Source organism: Marmota marmota, unplaced genomic scaffold (assembly GCF_001458135.2).
Source record: "Marmota marmota marmota unplaced genomic scaffold, marMar, whole genome shotgun sequence".
Classification (NCBI taxonomy): Eukaryota; Metazoa; Chordata; class Mammalia; order Rodentia; family Sciuridae; genus Marmota; species Marmota marmota.
In genome coordinates, this window is record NW_026000240.1 from 30,496,682 (window position 1) to 30,524,673 (window position 27,992).

Here is a 27,992-nt window from a genome sequence, read left to right on the forward strand (position 1 = left end):
GATGGGGTGGAGAGAGAAGATGGGAGGGGAGGGAGGGGGGATGGTAGAGGATAGGAAAGGTAGCAGAATACAACAGTTACTAATAGGGCATTATGTAAAAATGTGGATGTGTAACCGATGTGTAATCTGTATTTGGGGTAAAATTGGGAGTTCATAACCAACTTGAATCTAATGTATGAAATATGATATGTCAAGAGCTTTGTAATGTTTTGAACAACCAATAAAAAAAAATTAAAAAATAAAAAATAAAAAAAAAAGAATTTAAAACAAGCAAAGAATGCAAACAATGAGTTTCATCTAATGTAACTCAAGACTAATTTTCTGTCTTATTTAATGTGAAGCTTCAATTAATCTACTAGGAATTTTGTGCGTCTTGGTTATATGAGGAATATCTGAACAGAATACGAACATATCTAGAAGGACTTAACTTAGATTTAACTTAGTTTTCATAGGCATTGAAGTAATTATCCTTAAAGTTGTTCTAAGACTTGATACTGAAAAATTGTTCTTCAAAATCTTGAGTAATTTGCACAAAAGGGAGATGTTTTACATAGTATGTTTAGAAATCTGATCAGAGTGAAAATCCACAAAGGTGTCTTAGAGCATTCTATTCATGGAAAACATGAAGCATTGCTTTTTTGGCTGAGGGAGATACCACAGTGTATCATGTACCAAATACTATCATCCAAGAGTTGGGAAAGTTATCTGCTGCTGCTTTTTAACCAGGGCAGGGATTCTGTCTTTCACATGCTTGAGAGAAGACTTAGTACTTTTCTGTAAAGCGATGTTAGAGATAAAAATAATTGCTATATGAGTTCAGAGGAAAGAGTTGTTTCGAATGGGTAATTGGAGGTTCTCGCAGAGAAAAGAGATCATAAGCAGGAATTTATTTACGGATGACTGATAGACTTTCAGAGAAAAGAGCTTGTCCAAGCAAACATGTGGAAGATAGAAAGCCCAGGGCATGTTTGAAGAATAGTATGAAGACTTAAGAACTGGGACATCAGTCAGACATGTAATGTTAATTGTTCTCTTGAAACATTGCATTCACTCCCTGCAGGGCATACATGATTTGCAATTGTAGCAGGCACGATCTATTCCAGTGAATTGTTTTCTTCAGTCTTACTTGATTTAGACTTTATTGGAGCCATGTGTTGCTGGGATGAACTGGGCAAGAGTCTGATTCAGAAGAAATTAAATAAATGTGCACTGAATGACACATACTTACAACAGTGGCATGCCATCATTGCAAATTGTACTTATTGTGTGTTTCCAAATGTTTTTGTTAGAAAATATTAGCTTTTAAAAGATGCATGCCTATATTTTCTACATAAAGTTGTGAATTTCATAGTAGTAAAATTTTAAACGTAAAACAAATGTTTTTTATTCCTATTTGTAGACACAGGGAACATGGAGGTACTGCACCTTTATGGAAGTGAGGAACAGAAGCAGCAGTGGCTGGAGCCTCTTCTTCGAGGGGACATTACCTCTGCCTTCTGTATGACAGGTAAAGGCAAATCTCCACTCTCCCCTGTGTCCTCAGTCATCCTGGAGTTGTTATGGGTGAGTTGAAGAAGCATGGAATGTGGCTGTGTGTTTCAGTCAAATTTACCAATGGCCAGAAATGTGAATATGTTTGTTTTGAGCCTGCTTTTAAATTTTGCAGTTTTTAATATGCAGAATAAAATTATCCTCACCTTTGGGAGAACACCGGATGATATTTTTTGGCATCCTGCTTTAGCATTAGTAGCAGAGTAAATCTAGTCTCATAACCTTTTAACTTTCATTTCTAAAATTGCTCTCTAATTTAAGATTTTTTTTGTCATTATGTGTGAAATATTTGTCTTTGTGATAATTTTATATTGATACAAAGTACTCAATTCTCCTGTAAACCTAGAAAAATGGACATATGACTCAAATTATAATCATACAAGAAACTAAAACTAGGAAAATGTTAATAAAAATACTTTTTATACTGTTTATACATAGGAAACAATAATTAAGAACACTTTAAAAGACAAAACATTGTTTCATGATTGAGTTAAACTGAATTTCAGTTGTCTATAATTAAGTACTTTCAATAAAGGCCAGATTTTATTGTTTTCTATAACTATTTGTAATAACAAAACTGATTTTCACCTAAATGAGTAAGAGGCATTTATTTAACACCCACAGAATGATATAGTGTTTACAATGCACTAACAGGGGGTTACAGAATATGTACAGTCCCTCTCTCAAAAATCTGAGTCTCAAGCTTTAGAAATAGAATACTTCATTCATTCAGGGTTTCCAATGCATATTTATTAAGTACCTACAATGTATAGGAGAGGGGAGGACCAGGGTGGAATTGAGGAAGAATGGAAAATGAAAGAAACAAGGATGCTTCTGTTCTTCAGAGTTTGCATTCCCTTATCTAAGCCTCTTTTGCAAACTCATGATATCTGCCTGCCTGTAAATCCAATCTTTGTTTGTTTACAGAGCCTGATGTAGCTTCAAGTGATGCCACAAATATTGATTGTAGCATCGAGCAAGATGGAGATAGCTATATAATTAATGGCAAGAAATGGTGGAGCAGTGGTGAGTGTTCCACATAATTTTTTCACTCAAAAGATTGGTCCTTTGTGTTATAATAATGCCATGACTCACAGATACTAATTTCATGATCAAAATTCTTTAAATTCTGCCTTTGAAAGCATTTTCAAATTTAGAAATAGTAGATAGAGAAAAAGTAATTTATAAAAGATAATCTGTGCATGTTATTAAAAAAATTTATTATGGGAGTATAGCTCGGTGGTAGAACTCATGTATAGTATGCACAAAGCCCTGGGCTCAATCCCTAGCACAAAAACCAATAATACTAATAAAAATTTATTATGGTACATATTTTTATTGCTTAAAAATACAAGTGTTTAAATGAAAAATGAGAAACTATACATTATAAAGAAACTATGCATAGAGTTACTCAACTCTCAGACTCACATAAACAAATGAATTCTTTAGGAAGTTATAAAAATTGGAAGATAGATGACTATAATTTGAGGATTCTTCTAAAACCTACACAATAAACCAACATTTATTAGGATAACCAGGTATTACTAAAGAAAGTTGACATTATGGAAGCAAAACATGTGTTTTTAAGAATTTACCAGGAGTATATGAAAGGGCTAGACAATCTTATGAGTTTTTTTGGTTGTTTTTGGATGTTTCAGTTATTAATTGTTATTCTTTCTGGAATTTTATAAAATTACTTATAAGTTAAGAAACAACAACGACAAAAAAGATTGTTTTGCTACACAATTATTTAGGTACTAAAGTTATGTGAGGAAATTGTTCTTGTGTTAAAATTTAGATAAATAAAAATAATTACAAATGCCTTTTTAACATAAGCCTTTGTATTAATCAGTTTTAGATTTCTAAACTTCTAGTATAGTGTGTTTTTCTTTTTAAACCTTTTGTATTTTGAAATTATTAGAAATCCACAAGAAGTTACAAAGATAGTACAGAGTGATCTTGGGTAGCCATCACCCATAGATGAACCCAATAATAATAATTATAGTAGAAAATCAAAATCAGGAAGTTGAAATTGTTACAATGCGTATAGAAATCTTTTTCAATATATAACGTTATAGATTTGTGTAACCAATAGTATAATCAAGATATAAAAACCATTCCATCACATAAGGATCTTCTTGTTAGTGCTTTGATTTATGCCTATTACTACTATTTCCTATATCATCAATTTTAATTTTCATTTTTTGTGTATTTATTGTCCCCTCTTCTTTTTGGCTTCTACCTCCACCATGACCCCAACTCCTTCTTTGTTATAAGTTGCAGCAACAGTGTTTGAGATATGAATTTCAGATTCCCTGCAATTTTTTTTTATCAAAAGGAAAAGCATCATTCTTATGTATCCAAGCAAAAGGTAGAACAGTTTTACATTTAAATGGTAAAAGAACTGGTTGGCTCTGTAGGACCCTCAGAATCAAAAGGAATCTCCTCTACATTTTGTCTCTGTCTTCTCCAGGATCCATATTTCTTGGCAACTTTTATAATATAATTTTTGAAAGAGGCTCCCATAAAAACATACAGGATTGGGTTGAGGCAGCTGTGAAAGAGTGCGATGCTCTCTGTGATTTGGATGGCAACATCCATGCGTTTGCTCATGTCACAGTCAGTGATCAGAAAGAAGATGGTGTCTATGGCTTGGCATAACTTGACAATGTTATAGGGCAGCTGAGTTACAATGAAAACTATGACAACTGTGAGCAGAACTTTGAGGGGTCGGGCTTTTTTAATGTTTGGCATCTTGATGAGAGTCCTTGCTGTTAGAGAGTAACATACTCCCATAATAAGAAAGGGAATGACAAATCCAATGCAGATTTCCAGTATTTGAATTGATGCTTTCATGTATTTTCCTAGGTGGTGGGGAAAGATGGTAATGCACCTCATGTTGTCATTTACTGTATAAAAAACCAGGTGGGGTATACTCAGCAAGATGGCAGCTGTCCAGACACAGAAACAAATGATCCAGCAAGGTTTTCCCACTCCTGATTGGCTGGGAGCCTTAGTTACTGCCCAATATCTATCTATGCTGATACAAGCCAGAAATTGCATTCCTGAGACAAAGTTTACTGTGTATAAGGCTGATGTTGCTTTACACATCATTTTCCCTAATATCCACCCATGAACTGCATTAACTGCCCAAAAAGGCAGAGTGAATAAGAGGAGTAGATCTGCCACAGCCAAATTCAGGATATATACATCTGTTTTGGTTCTCTGTTTCTTGTAATAGGCATAAATTGCCACAACTATGGAATTGCCTGCAAGTCCAAGGATGAAAGCTATTGTGAAAAAGGCAGGGAGGAAAACTTTTGCAAAATTTCTGACCTCCTCTTTTATACAGATCATTTCATACTGGCTGTAGTCATAAGTGCCATTCATCTCATTTTCCTCATAGTAGTAATCTGTTGACTGGTTCTGCTCCAAAGCCATGACTGCAATCTAGATGGCAAAAAGAACACAAGATACTAATTTTAATATTGCTTAAAAGGAAACAAGCTTTTGACCAGCATATGTTCTATTCTTTCCTAGAGAATAGATTGTTGCTATAACATGTGAGCCTGAATCTGCCACCCTTTAAAAAGCTTTAATGGAAGCCACATTGGAGTATATCCCCCAAATTAGTTACCCATCCTTTTAATTTATGGGTCTGTGTGCAGGAACTGGGATTGACACTGGGATGAAAAACAATACCTTCAGAAATGTTCTTAATCATTAAATCTTAAAATAAAATTGAAGACTTTTATATAAATACAGTTTTTAAAAAACATGAAAATTTAAGTCAGATTTCAACATAAGAGAATAAAAGTTATGATTTTTGCATATATAACAATCTTGTGATGTATATCTATGACAAATTTTAAGAAATAATAAATTCATTTCTCATTTTTATGTCATTTATAAATTGAAGTTAAATAAATTATCTCAGCATCTGTGCTGAAGATTCATAGTTGGCTTTTATAAAACAAGACTCCTTTAGTCAACTTCCCTCCCAAACCAGTCACTACTTGCTTAGGTATACTATTATTTGTTAGCATTATCATGCCTCCTATAGCCCCTAATCCTTTAGGCTATAAGCCTCAACAATCCTTGATTTCTCTCTTCATCCCTTATCTCCAAGCAGCCCACATGTTCTGGTTTTATCTTCCAATTTTGTCTTGAATCTGTCTCTTCCATCTAGTCCACGCTTTTCCACACACCTGCATGATCTGAGCAATGTGACTCTCACCTGGCCTACTACAGTATCATCCTAGCTGGGATCCTTCTGGATACCTCCTCCTCATCTTGTCAAAAACATTTTTCTGATTGTTATTTGAGTACTATATTTCTAAATTGCCAGTCTGCCACTTCCCTGCTATCTTCTTTCCTGAAGGACACATTGCTTTCCCTCAAAGTCACATCCAAGCTTCCTAGCGTGATAAGCTCTCACTGTAATGTGGTGCTACTCCCAGCTCCATCCTCATGCTTCAATAGGAATATGCTGCTTTGCCAGAATTTGGTGGACACGCAACATGCTGCATCTCACGCACGTCTGCATCATTGCTCATTCTAATCCTTTATCCAGCATTATTTCCCACCCTTCCCTTAAGAGCCAATTCCTACTCAATCAAATCAGATGTTACCACCTCAGAAGACTTTCCTGATCTAAGACATACCTCCCAAAGAACTGATCCCACCCCAAGGAAAACATGTCCTGGACTGCCTTATCCCTTTAGGCTCTATGATCCCCAAAGTTGGACCTGTTTGATTTGTGATTGTAATTGAAGTCTTGTTAGTGTGCCTGGCACACACTGTAGCTGCTCAGTGAGTATTTGTCAGACTGAAGCTTTGCCGGCATGTATAAAGCTGTTACTCTATAATGGATAGAGGATATGCCAGGAATCTCCTGTTTCAACATGAAGCTGTTGTACTATGTTGGTTAATAATACTTGATAGTACTAAGATAAGCTCACACAGTATTCACAAATTTTAAAAATGCATTTTATGACTTTCAATGTTTTTATTATAGTGCTTAGCATTCTTTTGCTTTTTTTAAGGCTTTTTATCTTCTTTTGGTTATTTTTATCCTTTGAAGAATCCCAAGGAATTATATAGAAACAATAATAAAGATCGTATTTACAAAGCATTTTGCCAACCATGCTACATTCTCAAAAGAACAATCTGAAACTGGCTAACCCTTTTTGAATGAGTAGAGCAAAGTGAAGCTGGCCCCTGGGGAAAGATACCACATGGAAGAATTGTTTTCATTATGCAAAAACCAAGTACCAAAATTTAAAACTACTATTTTTTATCACTAAGATTATTTGAAAAGTTCCAGTCTGGAAGACCACTGTGGTCTTTTTTTAATGAATTAATTATTAACATAACATGAACTTCATTCTTCTCTTTTATCACAGAGTTCTTAAGCCTGATGATTAAAGAATAGTATGTCCAAATAATATAAGATATTAAGGCAGGGCATTTTAAAGTAATGATTAATCTTATTAAAAAGGTGAGCAATAGGAATGGAAGTTATTTGTAGAAATTATCCTTATGGCAGACATATAGAAAGTCTTTAAATGTTTTTGTAACTATTATAAGAACAAAAAAACAGTGCTTGTAAAAGAAAGCAAAAGAAGATAGCACAGCAAAACCTATTTTATCATCAATGTTTTACATAGAACTACTGGTACTGAAAATATTTTTGCTATATTCAGATTCTCATTTTAAGGTTAAAGTATACAGTTTTAAGTAGTTCTTTTTGTTCATTTAAATATTAAACTGCTATGCATCTATCTAACCTTCCTCTACATAGGTAAAAATACAGAATCCTTGGACTTTAAAAAAATTATATCCAAGTTAGAATGAGAAAAGAAAGAATGAACCAACCTGTTTCAGCCAGCAAAGAGGAGCAGTCTTGAGTGCAGAGGATAAAAATCACAGGGCTTCTCTGACTCTGGCTACTTTTGTTTTCGTTTTTACACCCCGCCTTTATCTTGGATCTACGAAAGTTTCCTGAAATTTTAAACTCATGAGGACTTGGTTTTGTCTTTTATGTAAAACCATTCTGTAAAGTCAAATCCAAGTTCTTAAATGTCCCAGAATACAAATTTGGAAGAATTCCATCTTGTTTCCAAAACTACAGACTCTTCAAAGTTTCCACTTCGCTGAAGAGAACAAGAAAGTGCCTGCAGCTTAGCAACTGAATGCTAAAGCAGGAGATTCACCAGAAGCAGCAACCTTCTCCTTTTAGACGCATCTGGAGAAATACTCTCTGAAGTTATTTTGTTTAAGAAAGAAAACAAAAATGATTTTGACCCAGAAAAATTATCATTTTGAAGACTAAATTATCGAAGACTAAATAATGAGTAATCATTATACATTTACAGTAGTACTTAATACTTTTATGCCACATCATTGAGCAATTTATTTAATCTATAAGAGTCCTGGCTTCCCCATACTCTTTATTTCTCCATGCCCCAAAGTGCATCTTTCCCCAGACTATAAACTGTCCTGCCTGCTTGTAACATTTTCCTTCAAAGACTATAAACCTTCAAAATCCTTCTGTCTTAGGAGGCTGCTTATTTTTCCATACTTTCAAAGAAATGGAAATTAAAGAAAGAAGAAAAGTATATGCAGATGTGGCCCTTTCTGGTCTATTTCAACTCAACTCTCCTCACATTTGCATGGCAGCTGCCTTATTTATTTTCTCATGCAAGGCCAGCCTCAGTCCCCACCTGCAGAAGTTATTTTAGACCCCAGTCATTTTTTTCTTCAAGCCTTTAGTCTAGCCTTCTTGTTGAGTCACACAAAACCAGCTCATTGGGGCCTGCCTTCATTTTCCTGTACCTTCCCTTAATATACATCACAGGGGATAGCCAACTTCTCTTATTTTTGCATCACCCTGAAGAAATATCTGCATGCAGCTAAACTGGCTCACTACCTAGATTTGTGGCATTTGCTACTTTCCATGGTGTTAATATCCCACCTTGGTCAATTTCGAACTAACAAAGTCACTAAAGAGATGGGCATAATTAGCGGACTGAGCAGGCTCTAGCAGTTTTTCCAAGAGCAGCATCATTTCTTCTTGTGACTGATCATTTTCTAATCTCTTGCTGCCTTCTAATGGATACTGCTCTTAATGTTATCTCTGCCTTGGCTAGACTATCTGGTCTTTCCCTTCTTTTACCCTGGCTGGAGGAAATGAACAAACAACCCTCCACTAAATTCTTACAGTGACCTACAAGATCCCAAAAGTCTGCCTTTCCCACCCCTCGTTGCCTCTTTGACCTCATTTCATACCACTCACCACTTTGCCTGCCACATCAGTGTCCCTGCTGATTAGAACATACCAGGTAAGTCCTCATCATGGCTTTTGTGCTGGCTCTGCTGTCAGTTTGGAATGTGCTTTATCTTAATATTTACAATGCTCACTTCCTCGTCCCCTGCAAGTCTTTGTCCACTCACCACCCACTCACTGAGGCAGTCCCTGACTACTCTACTCAAAACACCCTTCCCCTTCTCCCAGTCTACTTCCTATATCATTTATCATGTTCTGGTGAACCATATCATTCATATTGTTTGCTTCCTACCATCCCTCACCCTGTGTTAGAATATAAGCTTCATCAGAACAGAAACTCTTTATTTGCTTTATTCCCTGAGATATTCTAGACACATAATAGGTATTCAATAAATATTTTGGGTTAATAGCAGTCCTACTGTTCCTTGTGATTATTATCCCATTTTACTTGTCCTTGATGTTATACTTCTATAATGACTGATCAATAACCGCAGCCTCCTTGGGTATCAATTAGATAGTCTCTTCACCCCAGCTATAGATTTTGCAATCAGGAATTGTGGGCCTTTGCATATTCTGTTGCTCCTGCCTAGAGGAGCTCCCTCCTGCTCCATTTTAGATCTCAAATTTCTATTTAGAATTCAAATTCCAGTCTGACCACAACATTAAATAATCCAAGAAGCCTTCCATGACTCTTCCAGATTAGGTCAGATATAGCTGCTCTTATGCCTGTAGTACCATCTTACTCTGTTGTTAGTACTTATTAAAATTTCCTGTCTTTTATAGATGTTCTGTGCCCTGCTGCATTCTCAACATTTATCTTGGTGTCTTACTTATGGTACGCACTGACCAAATAATAAATACATACATCAATCAACCAATGTTTAAATAGTATCCTCCACAAACGTATAAGTTTAACACTTGAGCTGAAATTTTGATTTCACGTCTTCAGTTTTGTCCACTTTATCATGCTATCTGAACACATTTTAAATATTCCATTATGCTGGGCTGAGGCTGTAGCTCAGTGACAGAGCACTTGCCTAGCATGTGTAAGGCACTGGGTTTGATCTTTAGCATCACATAAAAATAAACAAACAAAGGCATTCTGTCCATCTACAACTACAAAAAAATTTTTTTAATATTCCATTATGCTATTAGAAACTCTTGATACTATTTTATAGATATTTGAAAGTTTCTCTTCCTTTCCCTTGTTTTCCCCACCCCAGACAACCACATTTTCTTGTAAATTGCATTCCCATCTTGTAAATTAGTTATAATGTTATTAATCTTTACATCTTTTGAATTTGCACATCATTTTTGTGAACTCAAACAAAATCCTAGGGGCATAAAGGATGTCAGGATTGAGCTGCAACTCTGGTATCATATAGTGAGTTGTGTGGATTGTAGTAAAACCAACCCACTGGCTTTTTCCTGTATTTTCCTATTCTTCGGAGAGAACTAAGAGGTTGGTGGGAAGAAGAGAGATTTGACAGAATGTAAAAGGTAATCATATAGCTTAGAAGATAAGGAAAGGCATCATTCACCTTAGATAGGTTTTCAAAGAACTTACTTAATGTTTCTTAATTGTTATTTTTTCCTATAACTTTCTTACAGTTTTTATTATATCCCTAAGAACTGAGTCATTATGATTCCAATTTTCTATGAATGAAATATTAAAATGATCTCCTGCCTTGCCCCTGAAGAATGTCTCCCCACATCTATTTCCGCTCTCTTTTTTTGTGGTGTTATTTTGCTCAGTAATAGACATTTGGCTAAACTATATACTACATTATCACTGAGAATATCACCAATATTGGGAGATATACTAAGTATAACCTTATGATTTCTCTGTAGTATCCTATTATATATTCAATTTATATTGTATGAGTTTCTTACATCATATTTTTGCTTGAGCAAAATGTGTTATTGCAAATTAACTATAAATGACAAATCAGTAGCTTAATATTTTATTGTATAGATTATTATAATTTGCTTTACCATTTCCTATTATAGGACTTCTAGATTGTTTCCAGTGTGTTGTTAATCTAAATGATGTGGAGAGCATATTTGTGGATATTGTATGGAAAGAACTTAAACCTAATCTCACTCTGGAATTTTAAGGAATGTAATAAATGCATATAATTATCCTCTTTTCCCCCGTACCAAGGTAGTGTTCATACTGTTTACACTAAATAATAATCCTGGAGTTCTTTCATATTTGTGCAAAGAAAGTTTGTTTATTATTCTTAGAAGAGTTCCATTATGTGGACATACCACGGTATATTTCAACAGTCTCCTACTCGTGGGCACTAGCTAATGCCTAGTTCTGTGCAAATATTAACAATACCACTGCAATGAATAATCTGCATCTGCTGCTTCACATGCTTACAGGATAAATCATAAAAGTTGGAATGATGGGCTAAAGACTGACTCAGTCTAAAATTTTGAAGAATATTTCTAAATTGTACTTCATATGAATGTATTACTTTGGTCTCCCAACAATAATTTCCCTAAAATATAGCCTACCGAATGTATTTTACCTTCTGCTTTCTAAATAACTCACAACAAATTCAGTACACTTTACCATTCCCTTACCAGCCATGTGTGAAGTAAACAGCTGTTGAATATTAACTTTGCCAGTTAATAGCTAAATAGTATTCCATTAATGCATTCTTCTGCATTTATTTAATTAATGATAAATTAATAATCTGTTTACATTTTATTTCCTCCTTTTGAAGATCTATTCTTTGTTCACCTTTACACTGATTTTCAGTTGTTATTTATATTCCAAGGATATAATATCATAGTATTAGCTATTATACATATTTTGTCATAAATGTGAAATATTTTTCCTTTTTTGATTTTTTATAACCAAAGGTAAATTTATTTATTTATTTTTCACATTTTTTTTTAAATTTTTTTTTAAAGAGAGAGAGGAGAGGGAGAGAGAGAGAGAGAGAATTTTTTAATGTTTATTGTTTAGTTTTCAGCAGACACAACATCTTTGTTTGTATGTGGTGCTGAGGATCGAACCCGGGCCGCACGCATGCCAGGCGAGCGCGCTACCGCTCGAGCCACATCCCCAGCCCCTATTTTTCACATTTTTATTGATGCATTATACTTATACATACTGATGGGATTTGTTGTTACATACTCATGATGCACACAATATGACAATATAACAATATAATTCTCCAGCACTTCCTTTCTTCCTCTCCATCTTCCTTGATCCAGTTCCTCTATTGATTTCCCTTTGATTTTTAGGAGACCCACCCCCAACTTTGTTTTCATTTTTCTTCTATAGCTTCTACATATGAGAGAAAATATATGATCCTTAACCTTCTGAGTTTGACTTATTTTGCTAAACATGATGGTCTCTAGTTCCATACATATTCCTCCAAATGACATAATTTCATTTTTCTTTATGGCTGATATATGTGTACATATATCACATTTTCTTTATCCATTCATCCATTGATAGACACCTAGGCTGGTTCCATAGTTTGATTATTATGAATTGTACTGCTATAAAGATGGATATGCATGTATCACTGCAGTAAGATTACTTTAATTCTTCAGGGTAAATATTGAGAAGTGGTATAGTTGGGTCATATGGTAGTTCCATGCCTCGTCTTTTGAAGAGCCTCCATGCTGATTTCTAGGGTGGTTGTACTAATTTACAGTCTCACCAACAGTGGAAAAGCTTCCTGTTTCCCCACATTATAATCCTTTCCAGCATTTATAATTATTTGTATTCTTGATGACTGCCATTCTGACTGGTATGAGATAAAATCTCAATGTAGTTTTTATTTGCACTTCCATAATTGCTAATGATGTTGAACATTTTTCCTTGTATTTGTTGGCCATTTGTATTTCTTCTTTTGAGAAGTGTCTGTTTAATTCATTTGCCCATTTATTAATTTTATTTGTTTGGTGAAAAGTTTTTGAACTCTTTATGTATTCTAGATGTTTTTTCTAGTTCTGTGAAGAATGTCATTTGTATTTTGATGGGGAGTACGACACATCTATATATTCCTTTTGGTAGTATGGCCATTTTAACAGTATTAGTTCTGCCTTTCCAGGAACATGGGAGGTCTTTCCATCTTCTGGGGTCTTTCCAATTTCTTTCCTTAATGACCAAATCATTTTTATTTTAGAGCTCTTTCACCTCCTTGGTTAAATTTATTCCTAGGTTATATTTTGTTGTTGTTTGAGGCTATTGTGTATGGAATTATTTTTCCTGATTTCTTTTTCAGCAAATTAATTATTATTATATAGGAAAACTATTGATTTTTATATGTTGATTTTGTAACCTTCTACTTTTCCGAATGTGTTTATTATTAGCTCTAACAGTCTTTTGGTAGAGTTTTTTTTTTTTTCTTGGATCTTCTAGATATAGAATTATATCATCTGCAAACAGTGATAATTTGTCTTCCTTTCCTTTTTTACCTCTTTTATTTCCTTCTTGCCTAATAGCCCTGGCTAGACTTTCTACTGAATTAAATAGGAGTGATAAGAATGGACATCCTTGACTTGTGCCAGATTTTAAAGGAAATGCTTTCAGATTTTCCCCATTTGCTATGAGGTTGGCTTTGGGTTTTTCATATGTAGCCTTTATGTTGTTGAGGGAGGTTCCTTCTATCCCTAGTTTCTTCAGTGTTTTTATCATGAATGGGTGCTAAATTTTGTCAAAGGTCTTCTGTACATCTGTTGAGATTACTGAGTGATTTTTGTCCTTAATTCTGTTAATTCGATAAATTTTATTTATTAATTTTTATATATTAAATCATCCTTGCATCTCTGGGCTAAATCCAACTTGATCCTGGTATATAATCTTTTATATATGTTTTTAAATATAATTTACTAATACTATATTCTTTCTCATCTACGTTCATCAGGGATATTGGTTTGTAGTTTTCTTTCCTTGATGTGTCCTGGTTTTGATATGAGTGTGATACTGGCTTCATAGAGTGAATTTGGAAGTGTTCTATCCCTTTCTAGTTCATGGAATAATTTGAGGAGAATTGGCATTAGTTCTTTTTTAAAGGTTTGGTAGAATTCAGCTGAAAATCCATCTGGTCCTGGGCTTTTCTTTGTTGAAAGGCTTTTTACTACTGCTTGTATATCATTACAAGCCATTGGTCTGTTTAGATTTTCTTTCCTTTTTTTTTTAAAAAAAAATTTATTTATCCAGGGTTCTTCATGTGCTGTGCACTCTTAGCCCAGCCAAGGCCCAAAGGATGTCATCACCCACATTTCTTTCTTTCATGCGATGCTAGGGACCAAACCCAGGATCTTGTGACTATCTTTCCATTTCTTCTTGGGCTGTGTACTGATAGCAAGATCAAAGGCTGAGGGTTGTTAACACTTTCCTTTTTTAGTGTTGCTCACCAAGATGGCAGTTGGAATGCCTAAAACTGAAGCTGGTTCAAATTATTGTCAGCTTCTCTGAGAAGGAATGGAATGGGAAGTACTGTCAGTTGAAGTTTTGTCTATACAGACTCAGATGGATGCACTCCCAGGTTTGGGCTGCTGCGGACTTTTATGAGTCAAGTTCCAGCAGGTGAGGCTTAGGTCTAATTAGGCCTTTGCTGAGTGGCTTCTGCTCTGGAAAGATTAGATCAATACACCCCTAGGGTCTGGCAGTTGCTGATCTCTGCTGAGAATCTAGATCTAGAAGCCTCCCAAGGATTCCACTTGGGGAGCAGGGAAGCCAATCCTTCACCCCTCTGCTGCCCACAAACACACTTTTTCTAGGCTCCCCAGCTTAGTTCTTAAGTGTGTTCACACTGTTCAGATTCACAACCCACTTCAGCTGGTTAGGTGAGCCACCAGACTCAAAGTAGGAAGCGAGTTAGGCTCTCCTTTGGTTTTCCGACTTGAATCCTCCTGGGTAAAATACTCTCTGTGCCTGTTTCACTCCAGTTCTTCTAGGTATATCCTAGGCTACATGGAAGGAGCTTTCCATGACAGTGTAGCTGTGTTTGCTCAGATCTTCTGGCTCCCACAGCAGTAGCTGCAGTGTGGCCACTCCCACCTCAACTCTCCACAGCCAGTTGGGAAACCTAAGGCACTCTTCAAGCACCAGTGCAGCCTCTGGATGGCTAAGGGCAGCCCACTTTTCTGATCTCAGGTTTTTCCATACAAAATCTGTCTGTTGTGTTCTGAACCACTACTGCTACCACAGCTGCCACTACCAGCTTGGCTCCAACAGTCTTTCTTCTTTGTTCAAAGTACCCAAATTTCTGAGTCTCTAAGACAGTCTAACTGTCCAGTATTGATTTCACTAATTGAGCCCCTCTTTCACCCACCTTGCAGAGAAGTAGTACTCCTGCTGCTTGAATCCTGAGCCACCGAGCAACTAGGAATGTTGTCTTCTCTAGTCTGCCATCTTGAATCTCCTTGTTTTTTAATGTACAACAATTTTATATAGGCAAACCAATTGATCTTTTCCTTTTGTTTTCATTTATAGTTTTAAAGCTTAAACTTCTTTCCCATCTAGAGATATAAATATTAGATTTTTTCTACCAATTTTTATGGCTTAAATTATTTAAAATTTTTATTTTTTGAGAGAGAGAGAGACAGAATTTTTTAATATTTATTTTTCAGTTTTCGGCGAACACAACATCTTTGTTTGTATGTGGTGCTGAGGATCGAACCCGGGCTGCATGCATGCCAGGCGAGCGTGCTACCGCTTGAGCCACATCCCCAGTCCCTTTTTAAAATTTTTAAAAGTTTCAACTCTCTTGGGAATTTTTTTTCCTCTAACCATAATTTGCAATTTAGCAGTAAGAGCAGCAGCATGTAACATTGAATACTTAATATTTAGATGGATTCAGTGAATGTCAAAGGGTATTTCCCCAACAAATGAGATATTTTTTCCTTAACCTTGGGATTGCTTTCAAGTGATTTTATTGTAAAAATGTTTATTTGCTTATTTTACAGTGAATTGTTATTATTAGACCTAGACCTAAATCAATTTTTTTTAACCTCAGAAATTCAATGTTTGTAGAAGAAATAGCCCTGAGACTGTGGATGACTAATTTTATATTATGTAATTTTAATATTATTTATTAATTATTTCAGACCACACTACACATGACACTCATGGGTTTTTTTCCCCCTCCACTTTTCATCTTTCCTTTTGTTAGAAAATGATTTTTAAGTGCCTAAGAAGTTAAAAAAAACATCAGTAAATATCAGGGAGATATAATTTTCAACTTGACTTAATCCTGGCACTTGAACAGTCTTGAAATATCAGAGAGTCTGGATTAAAAACAAAAATATTTTATCTATGCCATCTGTTTTCATTCATGAAGGCCTGTAACAGCAAATATGTTGAAATGTTCTCTGGATTATTCATATTTCCCCTAATATATTTTGTTTCTGACTTTTTGAATCCTGCTTGTTAACTAAAGTAATCATTATCTTCAATAGAAGGATGTTTCAGTTGCTGTACCTGCCAAATTCTGCTTGTAGCTAAGAGGAGATGATATATTTATATTCTGACACAATTAAATAAAAATATTTTTAATTTTATAAACCATGCGTTCATCCTTACTTCCTCTACTTAATGTTTGCAAAAAAGAGAACCAGGTTGGATGTTTAATTTTTTAGAATCTGAATCATTCTTCATGTTTAAGCAAGCCAACAATTAAAGAATCATTTGCCTTGTTTTTTAAGTTTCTTCAGACTTTACATACTATTTGAAATCTGTTGGGCTTATACAAAGATGTGACAAGAAGTTCTTCAAAATAGAAAGAACAAGGCAATAATAACATTAGGAAATATCAGGAAATTATATATTCTGAGTATAGAAAAAGAGGGCTTTGGACAAGAGTTCAAAAGAATTATACAGATTTTACTTCTGTGTTTCAGCTTCTGGTTATCTAGAATTAATGAGACCTTAAAAGATTTATCCAAAATGTCCTTGATTGCCAGTTTGAAAAGTAGAAAAAGAAAAGATCGCAAATGAAAATTAACCCAAAGTCATGTCATCATGTCCTAATCTGATTTTCAGAAGTATGCCCAGCAAGGAGACAGTGCATTATGTGGGACTCAACCCTTCACCTACTGGCCATGGGTTCCTACAAGTAAAACCTCAAAGTCAGCCCCAAGTAAAAAAAAAAAAAATTATATATATTTGCAAAATTATATATATTAAATTTATATATAATTTTGTAATATATATGTAATTATACATAATTATATAATTTATATAAATTTAAATTTATATATATTAAATTATATATATATATATATATATATATATATGTATATTTGCAAAATTAAAAGTAAGCCACTCTATAAAATATTCTTCCTCTCTAAAGCTTAATTATATATTATTATGCAACTAGAGCCAATTATGGGTAAAATAAATTTCCCCCAACTGAGCATTTTCAGATAATGAGTCTTAGCTAAAATCAACAATGAAAGAGAGGGGCAGGTTGCCATTATAAAGAAGAACAAATTCTAGAAATTCTAAAACTGTTATTTCCTATTATCTCTGTCAGTTAGTTTTCTATCACTGTAACAAAATACCGGAGACAATTAACTTACAAAGAGGAAAGATTTCTTTTTGCTCATGGTTTTAGAAGTTCCATTCCATGATCAGGTGGACCTATTGCTTTTAAGTCCTTGGTGCAGGAACTTGATAGCAATGGTGGGAGGTGTGTGATGGAGCCAATGCTCACCTCATGGCCAGGGAGCAAAAGAGGAAGAAAATGGGACTTTGGTACCACAGACTCTTTGAGGACACACTCCCAATGAAATAAGGACCTTCTCCTAGGCCTTATCTCTTAAAGGGTCTATCACCACTCAGTAGTGCCACCAAGGGACAAAGCTTATAACACATGGGCCTTTCAGGGACATTCAACATGCAAACTACAATACTGATTAATATAAAGTGTGTTTAACCTGAATGAAGGGCCTTTGTTGTCTAATGTCAGTGCACCTGCTTGCACACTTTTTGAAGCAAAGTCTTCTATTTGACTATTATAATTTTCTTACTTGTATTTATGAAAATGCTTGCAAATTTCTTTTAATAAAAAAAATTCCTTTTCATTATGATAATTTTGTATTTTACTTAATTTACTAATTATTGGATTTAATAATAAGATTATATCACAAATGCCCAGAAGTGTAGAATTTTTTTCCCTCTTTCTCACGTATACTATGAACAAAACTGTACTATAAGTCAAGTATTTATGAAAAAATAAGACAAATTTGCCTAGCTCATTTGTTATCTGATTACAGTGTGACATATTTTGACTAATTTTTTAATGTTTATTTATTTTTTTAGTTGTAGTTGGACACAATATCTTTATTTATTTTTATGTGGTGTTGAGGATTGAACCCAGGGCCTTGCACGTGCTAGGCGAGCGCTCTACCTCTGAGCCACAATCCCAGCCTGACTAATTTTATTTTTTACATTTCCTTTTTCAGTAAATTAAGACCTCTCCCTTTCTAGTAATAGATAAAAATCACATATATGTACATATGATTTCATGTTCATACAATTCTGATGGCTATGCCTGTAAGGAAAGCAATCTTGTCATTCAAGCTTAAAATCAGTTTAGGTGTCTCCTTATTCTATCAATAGCCTGGGGGTGAGCAGAGTCACCCATTTAAGGCACACCGCCTTCTTGCCCTTCCCTCCCTTTCCCAAGTGAAATTCTTTTTTTAAAAATTTTTTTAGTTGTTGATAAACCTTTATTGTATTTGTTTATATGTGGTGCTGAGAATCAAACCCAGTGCCTCACACATGCCAGGCAAGTGCACTGCCACTGAGCCCCAGCCCCAGCCCAAGTGAAATCTATTTTAAGTGGGGTTTTTTTTAAGATCAATTTAAATGTTTTATCAAGCACAAAATGCCCATAGGATTTCTGAAATTGTGTTTAATCACAGAGAAGTGGGGAAATACCCCACCGTTTGCAGAAAATTACTCCTCTTTAACCAGTACGTGAAATGTTCGGATTAAAAGAAAATTAGGAAAAGAAAACATTGTAGTTCACTCAGCAAGCCTCTCCTTCTCCTAATTGGGATCTGCTGATTAATTTGCAAAATAGTACGCTAGTTTTTTTCTTTAATATATTTAAAGAATTATTATTATCCAATTAGAAATGGTAACAAATGAGACTAAGAGCATGCTATTTCCTGTGCTTCCACATACCTGTATTATGCCCTGGAGAACATTAATATTAGTTTTCTCATTTCCACTGTAATTCTAGGTAAAATGCTCTTTTCTCACTCCTAATATATTCATTTTAAACATTATAATTGGCACTTCAATTTGAATAGTGACAGTTTTAGATCATTTGTATTGTAACTGTCTTCCTTTTACTAATGTAGATATTTATTAGGATTTAAATTGTTTTTAGATTTTAATCTTTAAATCTCTTTCTGCATTCTCATTTGACAGAATCTCTTCATGCTCCACTTTATAATATAAGGATATGATTCTTTTACCCCTTTCTCTACATTTTATCCCTTCCTTCCTTTTTGTATATCAGCTACAGCTTCTACTTTTACAGTGTTAAGATGACTAATATTTGTGTTCTGTCTTGTAACAAATCATGGTTGACCACAGGATGACTCTAAACTTTAAAAACCAACACATAATGCTTAACTTATAAGGCTATGCAAGTATTGTGTTAGAGTTTTGTGTCTTTCCATAACTGATATATTATAAATTACCTGGCCAGTCTAGGGAGTGATTCTAGCATTAAGGACAATTAAATTAGCTTTTCTTATATTTTGTGTATTACTTAAATTCCTCACATTTACAGTTCATTTTATATTTCAACCACATTAATTCTTTGAACTTTCTTTTCTGGAAGCTCTCTTTTGTAGATGTTAGTCTTTTCCATCCTGGACTGACTATTCTTTAGACATAGTGTAGGGCAGTAATCCTGGGGTTTTCATGAATTACTTTACTGGACTGTTAGGGTATTAGGGCTTCTTTTTTTTTTTTTTTCTTGATTTACTCCCTCATTTTGCCTGAGTTAGTTCTTAACTCTGGGAAAAATAATTCTCAGCTCTTGCATGAGTAAATGTGTTTTTATTCTGCCTTCATCAAAATTGATAGTTTGGATAGGTATAGAATTCTAAATTGAATTATTCACTTTCATCTAGCATCCTTTGTGGCTAATGAAAAGTCTGATACCAAGTGACTTGTTTTAGTCTCTTTGAAACCTTTTAGTTTATCATTTATGTTTTGAAATGTCCTTAGCACATATCTGATAGATTATTTCTTGTTCATCAATGGCTTTTTCCATTTGAAAACTCTTCATTTTTTTCAATTTTAGAAATTTTTCTCCCAGAAAGTTCTTTCTCTTTAAAGATTTTGCTTTCTCATTCATCATTTTTACCCTGATGCTGTACTTCATGTTTTGGCTATCTCTTTTTTCTCTTATTTTCAGTCTCTTGCTTTTTCTTCTACTTATGGAAATTTTTCTTGATTTATTTTTTTAATGCTTCTATGAAACTTTATGTTTAGCAATAATATGCTAATCTTTAAACATTTTTGTGTTATTCTTCTCAGGAAGCATGTTTTTCTGGTTTTATGGCTGTAAAACATTTGGCTCTTTCATGTTACTTTAACCAGAAGTTTTGTGTTTGGTTTAGCTCAGTTTTGTTGTTTTGTGTTTGCTCCTTAGGTTCTCTCTGTTTCTTGTTTTATTTCATTCCTTTGTGGTCAGTTTTCTAGCTTATTTTGGCCAGTCATTTTCTTGAATGCCACAGGTTCTCTACATATACAACAGATCCTTGGTTTTCCATTAATACTTAGAAGGAATGGAAAAGTAATTGGTTAAAGTTTCATTTGTTATGAACAGAGAACTCTTTTCCAGCCCTGCATCTTTCCTGAGTAAGAATTCTGTAAGAACTGCTGCGTAGGGCCGTGAGTCCATCAGGGCTAGCTGACGGGAAGCCAGCTTTGGGGCTCAACACCCAGGATCAGAATCATTCCATTCAGCTTCCTTGTAACATGATTTATACTTCTCCCCATCAGTCTAAGTGTCAGATACCTGCCTATGAAAGCACCAGCTGCTGTGTTTCTCTCTTAAGAATCTCTCATTATTACTCTTTTGTAGCCTCACTTCTGAGTCACACTTTCTGACCCTGAGGCCAGAAAGAACATTCTCTATATTCAGCCTCTTATTATTATTTTCTAGACATTAACTTCTCTGCAAATTTCATTTTTCCACTTGCCTCCACCTATTTCTCAGACATTGACTGAAATAAATCCTTTATCCATCAGCCACCAACACCCCCAATCGTGCTTTTACAGACTCCTCTTCCTTTTCTGTCAGTTATGTCTTCATTGTACTTTTGTATTTTTCTTTCAATGGGATCTTGGGAACAGTGGGAGGCAAACACATGTTTCTACTCTCTTAAATCTCTTTTTGTTTCAGAAAGCCATCAGCTCAGTTACCATTCTGAACTTCAGGGAATTTTACATTGCTTCCATTGTGTAATTTTCTCTGTTTATTTAGCATCCCTTGGACTGAAAACTCTGTATGAGCAATTGTTGTGAATTGGATTCATCTGTGTCTTCCACAGATCCAGAGACTAAATTGCAGGAGGTTTCAAATGTCTATTGTAAATGCTAAAGTCTCCAGTGGGCTTCACTCTAACCATACTCTTCAGTTTATACTCTTTCTTTCCCTCTGCTTGCCTTGGTGTCTGTTTCTCGCCTCGTTATCTTTCTCCTAGTACTGTTTTGCTGCACTCTGTCCTCCTCCCAACCTCTTCTGGATCTTCAGGGGCAAAGCAGCATTTTCCTCTGGGTGCCACCTTCCTTACTGCTCCTGCTGGTATGTGAGTCATTTCCAGACATTTCAGTATACCACCCGTGTTTCTCCTTCCTGTCCCTACTGCACATTGAAGTTCCCTAGGAATTCTCTGAACAGTTTTGAGATTCAATAATTTTCAACTCATGGCCAATCTTTCTTTATTCCTGCTCCCATTTCTTCCTCTCCCTATATTATTTTGAAATAAATCCCACATATCACATCATTTCTTTCACGAATATTTTAGTACATATCTCAATAAGAGCTCCTTTATGATATAACAATATTATTACTAACCTAAATTTCTTGATACTATTACATCCAATAAGTGTTCAAATTTTTATTGTTTCATGAGTGCCATTAATACTTTTTATTTGATTTGATCCAGTTGGGATCCCTGTAAAGTCTAAAAATTGCAATTGGTTGATAGTGCCTTTAAGTCTATTAATCTATAAGCCACCCTTGCATCTCTCCTGAAATTATACGGTATTATTCAATTGTTTGACATAATTCCATTTCTCACCATATCTTTATATGATTTCAAATATGTCAAAACCTCTTTTTATAAAAAATTAGAAAATAGAATCTGATAATTTGTTTGAGACTTTGTATAGACATGTTTAACTTAGTCTGGATCCAGTTTGTGTGTGTGTGTGTGTGTGTGTGTGTGTGTGTGTGTGTGTGTGTGGCATGGTAGCTGGAAGGCCAGTTCAGTAGTTTCCCTGAGGAACCAGGTGCTTAGATTTACTGGTAAACATGAAATATGCTTTTTGCAAGACCAGTGGGGAATTCTCAAACCCCCTGAAATATGTGATAAAATAATATTAAGTATTAAAATAGGAATAATTTTACATTGCCAAATTTTGACCCTTAACAAATTAATAAATGAGAACCCAGGCTTCCTGAAGGTTGGATCAGAGTCTCTTATATATGAACATATAAAATATTATGTTAGATATAAAATTTGTATTATATATGACATACAGTTATATCAGGCATGACATTTCACACCTTTGTAGCATGCTTGTGTCTGAAGTGGTGGGAATAGGAGGGCTGCCTCAAGGGTGGCAGCTGTTGCTTGCTTTTTTGACTCTCAGTTAGTTTAGTGCAGCAGCATTCATTGATGGAGTCCAGTCTAGTACTTGCTCAGTTGTTTCTCTTGGGTGACAAACAGGGTTGTGTAAAGCATTATTATTTTAATGAATAAAAGATTTTCTCCCTTTTGTTTTTGCCAGAAATAAACTTTAGGAGTATTAGAACCTTTAGGATAAAACGCCAAATAAGAAATTTTCTTTTATAAAGAGTTCTGATCATTTCCTCCCTGGTTTTAGGAGCTGGGAATCCCAGGTGTAAAATTTTAATTCTTTTGGGAAGAAGTAAAGCTACTTCACAGTCCAGGTAATAAAATAATACTGATTGAAAAATATGTATAGGAATAAAAGTCAATCTTGCTATTCATTTATTTTACTTAAAATATAACACTGGACTTACAAATCATAATAATATAAAATATATTATGAGATTAAATTTCATTGTTTGTATTTCACAAGTATTTTGCCAAAAGACATATTTGAAAAATATTTTGGGGAGTGTTGTTGTACATTCTTCACTGTGGAATTTCTGGTATTCAAGAGTGTTACTTAGTCATGAAAGCTGTTAGGATCAGATGATTAGAGATAGAATTTTTCAGAACTGTCTGTATTATTGAAGTGATCAGATGTCGTAATCAAAGGCTGTAGTCTTGAAATGTTTAATTTTTCATATCGGTTTCCCAGTTACAATTGTTGAACAACAACATAAAACCGTATATTAATTAGATTTCTATGGCTGTAACAAAATATCTTAGATAAATCAACTTAAAGGAGGAAAGGTTTATTTTAGCTCATAGTTTCAAAGGTTTCAGTCCAAGGTCATTGGCTCAACACTTTGGGCTGCAGTGAGGCAGAACATCATGGTGGTAAGTATGCATGGTAGAGCAAAACCATTCATCTCATGGTAGGCAGAAAGAAGAGAAAGAGAGGAACATCCAGAATCCCAATATATCTTTGAAGGGCACACCCCCATGACCTACTTCCTCCAACTAGGCCCCCTTCTGAAATTTTCAATCAGCTCCCATAACTCCATCACCTGGAGATCAAGCCTTTAATACATGAATTTTGAGGAACATTTAAGATCCAAACCAACAACCCTCAATCAAACAAATTTCACTATTTTCGAATCTTTTTTTGTAGTTGTTGTTCCAGATCATAGCCTGCATCAGACTGTGCTGGTGTGTCTTTTACACAGTTCCCATTCCAATCACTATTGCTTGCTTATGTGATTGTGATAACAAGACAGTTTCAACTCTGCCTAATGTCTATTTCATTTCTCCTCTTAGCAAGCTTTTCCTAACATTATTTTTCTTTTGACTAGGCACAAACAGCACAGCATGATTCTTGTTCCTATCAACACACCTGGAATAAAAATAATAAGGCCTTTGTCAGTTTTTGGGTACTCGGGTAAGTACTCAGTACATATGTCCCTGCTTGCTAATGCAGACCTGAATCTGCAGTGACGCTGGCAAAAATAGAGAGCATCTTAACATATGACAGGTATTCTTGGAAATGCCTTTGGCCCTGGCAATGTGGAACTCAGGTGCAGCAGGTGAGGCAGTGCAGCATTTGGCCACATTTCATTTACTGCTTCGGAAAATGCAGAATGTGTTCAAGGAAAAGCAACTCTAAACCACCAGTCTTTTCTCTGTCATTCATGAGAATGGATTAATGAAGTAGATTCAGACAAACAGATAAATTGAGATAATCTACACCAAAATTAATTTTTTTTTTGCTTCCAAGTTTACTTTTCTTAGTCAATCAACCTACTACAACTGTCAATAAGCAGTGAGTTGAGTGTTGACTTTGAGTGCAAAGCTTTGCCTTCTGCTCATGGGACAAACTTCTAAGAAGCAAGACTGCTTTTGTTTCCTGCCACCCATCCTGAGCATATGTTCATTGTGTCCATGCTGCTCAGGTCATCCACTGAGCAAGTGCTTATTGAGTGCTGAGTACAGTTCTAAGTGCTTATAATACACAAAGGAACACAAAAGACTAAGATCCTTGCCCACTGGAGCGTGCACAGTGGTGGAAGGAAGCAGGCGATAATGACAAACATAAGTAAATATGTTATATAGCATGTTAGCAGGGGATAAATGCCATGCAAAATTGGTTGAAATTCAGGCTTTATGGTGAGTCTAACTTTCTGTTATTGAAGATGACTGACGAATATGTTTGAATAGCAGACACAAGGCTTGGTTTTACAGAAGTTTGACATCAGAGCCTTCTGTAGATGCAGCTATAGGATGTACCCATAAGTGAAGTCTAGGGACAAGATGGGGCACACAAGATCACTGGAGCAAATTGCACATCAGAGTTGTGGGTTGCAGAGCAACAGCATGAAGACACCAAAAATGAATTTTAAATACAGGTTGGGTACAAAGGCAGTCGACTGCAGAGCCTGTTTTTGAATTTTTACTGTGAAATATTCACTAGCATCTTTCCAATTCCCTGTGTCCAAGGCCAAAAGAAACAGTGTACAGAATGTTGATTTTTAATATCTATTCTGACAGGAAAAGGGTGTGGAGTTAGCTAGAGATAATTTCTATAATTTGATGGGGAGGAGGAGTGATTGTGTTGCCAATCTCAGTGACTCTAATGCCAGCCTTTTCAAGAAGCAAACACATAGTGGAACAAGTGCAAATCAGGAGTGACGTGCCTAAATGAAGGTCAGGTCTCTGCTTCATCACTAATGCTGAGCCTGCTCTGTCCTCTCAAGCAGGCCCTTTGTATCTTCAGGCATTGGTTTCCACAATGACAAAATAGAATCTTGAATTACATTACTTATTTTCTATTTTTGAAACACCAGATCTTTTCTTCAGGATTCCTAATGTAGAAAAATTAAAAGAAAAAACAATACTAAAATAATAATAATGTAGTCTTACCAGCACCATGGAGCCCAGTCTTCTTTTTCCATAGCTCAGAGAAACCTCTGGATCAAATGATTTCTAAAGTCTCTTCTCACTTGAACAGATGATGAGTTTTCTGAACTGCTGGGTGCTGGGGGTTCAGGGATGATTTTACTTAGGAATGTCGATTACACATGGATCTTTTAAACCCTACTTTTTTTGAGTAATTATACTTCAGCAGATTCATTATGTATAACTTTATTTTAGTCAACTCATTTTTCTCTTTTTCTTCTAAAAAATTTTTCTCTTTAAACTTGTATTTTCTATTTTACAGATAACTTACATGGAGGACATTTTGAGATCCATTTCCACCAAGTGCGAGTTCCTGCTACAAATTTAATACTAGGTGAGATAAGTTTGGAAAGATTATTCTCCAGTATTGTATATTAATATTTTCATACCTAAATCTGTAGAACCATCCAGTCATCCTTTATTTAGGTGCTTTTCTATCTTATTTACTCCATTTATCAAAGATAAATTTTCCATTTTGTGACTTGACTTATGTAGAATGATAAAGTTTTATTTAAATGTTAGATGTGTTTGTGTATTTCATATGATTTGAAAACATAGCTAAATACAAAAATCATTCAATATCCAATTTAAAGCACCCTTTTTCCCAAGACATGATCTCTGGGTCTCTCCTTGTTTTAAGAAGACCTCAGTATTTTCTGAATTCACGTCTTATATATAAGACAGACGAATAAACAGTTTTGTATGCTGTATGCCTGGAAAGACTCTTGCTTATTGGAATCCTACTCAGCCTTCAAAGAATATCTCAAGTGTTATTCCTTTCAGGAATATTTTTGTATTTCTCACCCCATCTACTCAACAAACCCTTGCCAGGCTCTAAAGGTACTATGGTAACAATGATAACAACCTCGCCCTCCTTTCCCTTTCTTTGGCCCTCTCTGTAGCCCTTATCTTCTCCTGTTCTTCTGGATTCTAAATCCCTAGGGTACGGAATTGTCTAATCCACCTTTGTAACTACTGCAGCACTAATAAACTACCTTATGTATAGTAAGTGCTCAAGAGACAGAGCTTAAGTTTGATTGAAATCTTTAATGATGTTGGTTTAAAAAAAACAGATCTCAAAATTCCCTTAAATGCATAATGAACATTCCTTTTTATTTTTCCTCACCAGAGGTAATTTTTATTGAGGGAAGCTCATCATTTTTCTAGAATTTCTGTGAATAACAAAAGGAACATTTTCATGTTTTCCTTTTTCACTTGTAGGTGAAGGGCGGGGATTCGAAATTTCCCAAGGCCGCCTTGGACCTGGCAGAATCCACCATTGTATGAGAACAATAGGTTTAGCAGAACGTGCTTTGCAAATCATGTGTGAACGGGCAGCACAAAGGAAAGCCTTTAAGAAGAAACTGTATGAACATGTAAGGATGATTACATCCCTGAATTTATGGTACCCCAGTATACTACACTAATCATGAACAAAAACAACATTCCTTGGCTAGAGAAATTTACTTTATATGAACAAGGTGATTCTTTCCCATAAAGCATATTTATTCTTTATTTAAATATAGTTTGATGAAAAAATATTTATCTTTTGAAAGTTGAGCTCCTTCAGTGCTTCATCACCTCAGCACATAGTGTGGACAACGGCTTCAAATTTCTCAGACTCTTCTAGAGAACCTGGTCATTCATTAGAGCTCTCTGTGGATATGAAGAGGTTGTACTGGAAGAGGGACCTGCCTTGATCTTTGGTTTTGTGGAAGAAATCAGGACAGATTAGTGTAAAGATGGAAAACAGCCCAAAACTTAGTGAAAAGAGGAACATTCTTTTTATGTGTGTGTAGTGCTGAGGATTGAACCAGGGCCTTGTGCATGCAAGGGCAGCACTCTACCAACTGAGCTACATCCCCAGCCCAAAAAGAGGAATATTCTGATAGATTGAATAGTGAATGGACTCCCAGGAGAAAGTGAGTTCCCGATCAGTGGAGAAAGTATGTCAAAATGGGACCAATATTCGGTGGACCATTCATGATATTTTGAATTTTCATCTGCAAATTAGATTCTATTGAGTCTTTTATTTACAGAGCACTATAAACATAGTTACATGTGAGCAATATAATAAAAATCAGCAAAAAGTATTGAGAGGGAATAGAAGCCTCATTGCAGATTTCCTTGAAAAACTTTCTTTTTTTTTAAATTTTTATTGTTGGTTGTTCAAAACATTACATAGTTCTTGGCATATCATATTTCACACTTTGATTCAAGTGGGTTATGAACTCCCATTTTTACCCCGTATACAGATTGCAGAATCACATTGGTTACACATCCACTGTTTTACATAATGCCAAACTAGTGTCTGTTGTATTCTGCTGCCTTTCCTATCCCCTACTATCCCCCC

The 27,992-nt window shown here is 35.1% G+C and overlaps 2 protein-coding genes across 7 annotated transcripts in view; one reads left to right on the top strand and one right to left on the bottom strand.

Annotated features, from left to right (window-relative positions):
* Acad11 (acyl-CoA dehydrogenase family member 11) overlaps positions 1–27,992 on the top strand; it is an 88,671-nt gene that overhangs the window by 39,199 nt on the left and 21,480 nt on the right. For all 5 annotated transcript variants that reach the window (XM_015487055.2, XM_015487053.2, XM_015487054.2 and 2 more), the window contains 6 exons: positions 1,400–1,507; positions 2,479–2,577; positions 22,959–23,025; positions 24,040–24,125; positions 25,902–25,973; positions 26,861–27,015. In XM_015487055.2, coding sequence (XP_015342541.1) covers positions 1,400–1,507; positions 2,479–2,577; positions 22,959–23,025; positions 24,040–24,125; positions 25,902–25,973; positions 26,861–27,015 — 587 coding nt within the window. The remainder of the gene's footprint in view (positions 1–1,399; positions 1,508–2,478; positions 2,578–22,958; positions 23,026–24,039; positions 24,126–25,901; positions 25,974–26,860; positions 27,016–27,992) is intronic.
* On the bottom strand, positions 2,868–8,906 carry Ackr4 (atypical chemokine receptor 4). 2 transcript variants are annotated; one of them, XM_048794016.1, is made up of 3 exons: positions 8,849–8,906; positions 7,429–7,813; positions 2,868–5,001 (listed from the first exon to the last, which is right to left on the bottom strand). In XM_048794016.1, exon 3 carries the CDS (start codon positions 4,990–4,992, stop codon positions 3,940–3,942), a length of 1,053 nt encoding a protein of 350 aa, XP_048649973.1. In that variant the 5' UTR covers positions 4,993–5,001; positions 7,429–7,813; positions 8,849–8,906; the 3' UTR covers positions 2,868–3,939. The 2 variants fall into 2 exon arrangements, with proteins under 2 accessions (XP_048649973.1, XP_015342543.1); XM_015487057.2 differs by lacking the exon at positions 8,849–8,906 and having other exon boundaries at positions 7,429–8,419.

Bases quoted from the DNA above. Each gene is read 5' to 3' on its own strand.
- Ackr4 (XM_048794016.1), bottom strand. From the start codon at position 4,992: ATGGCTTTGGAGCAGAACCAGTCAACAGATTACTACTATGAGGAAAAT.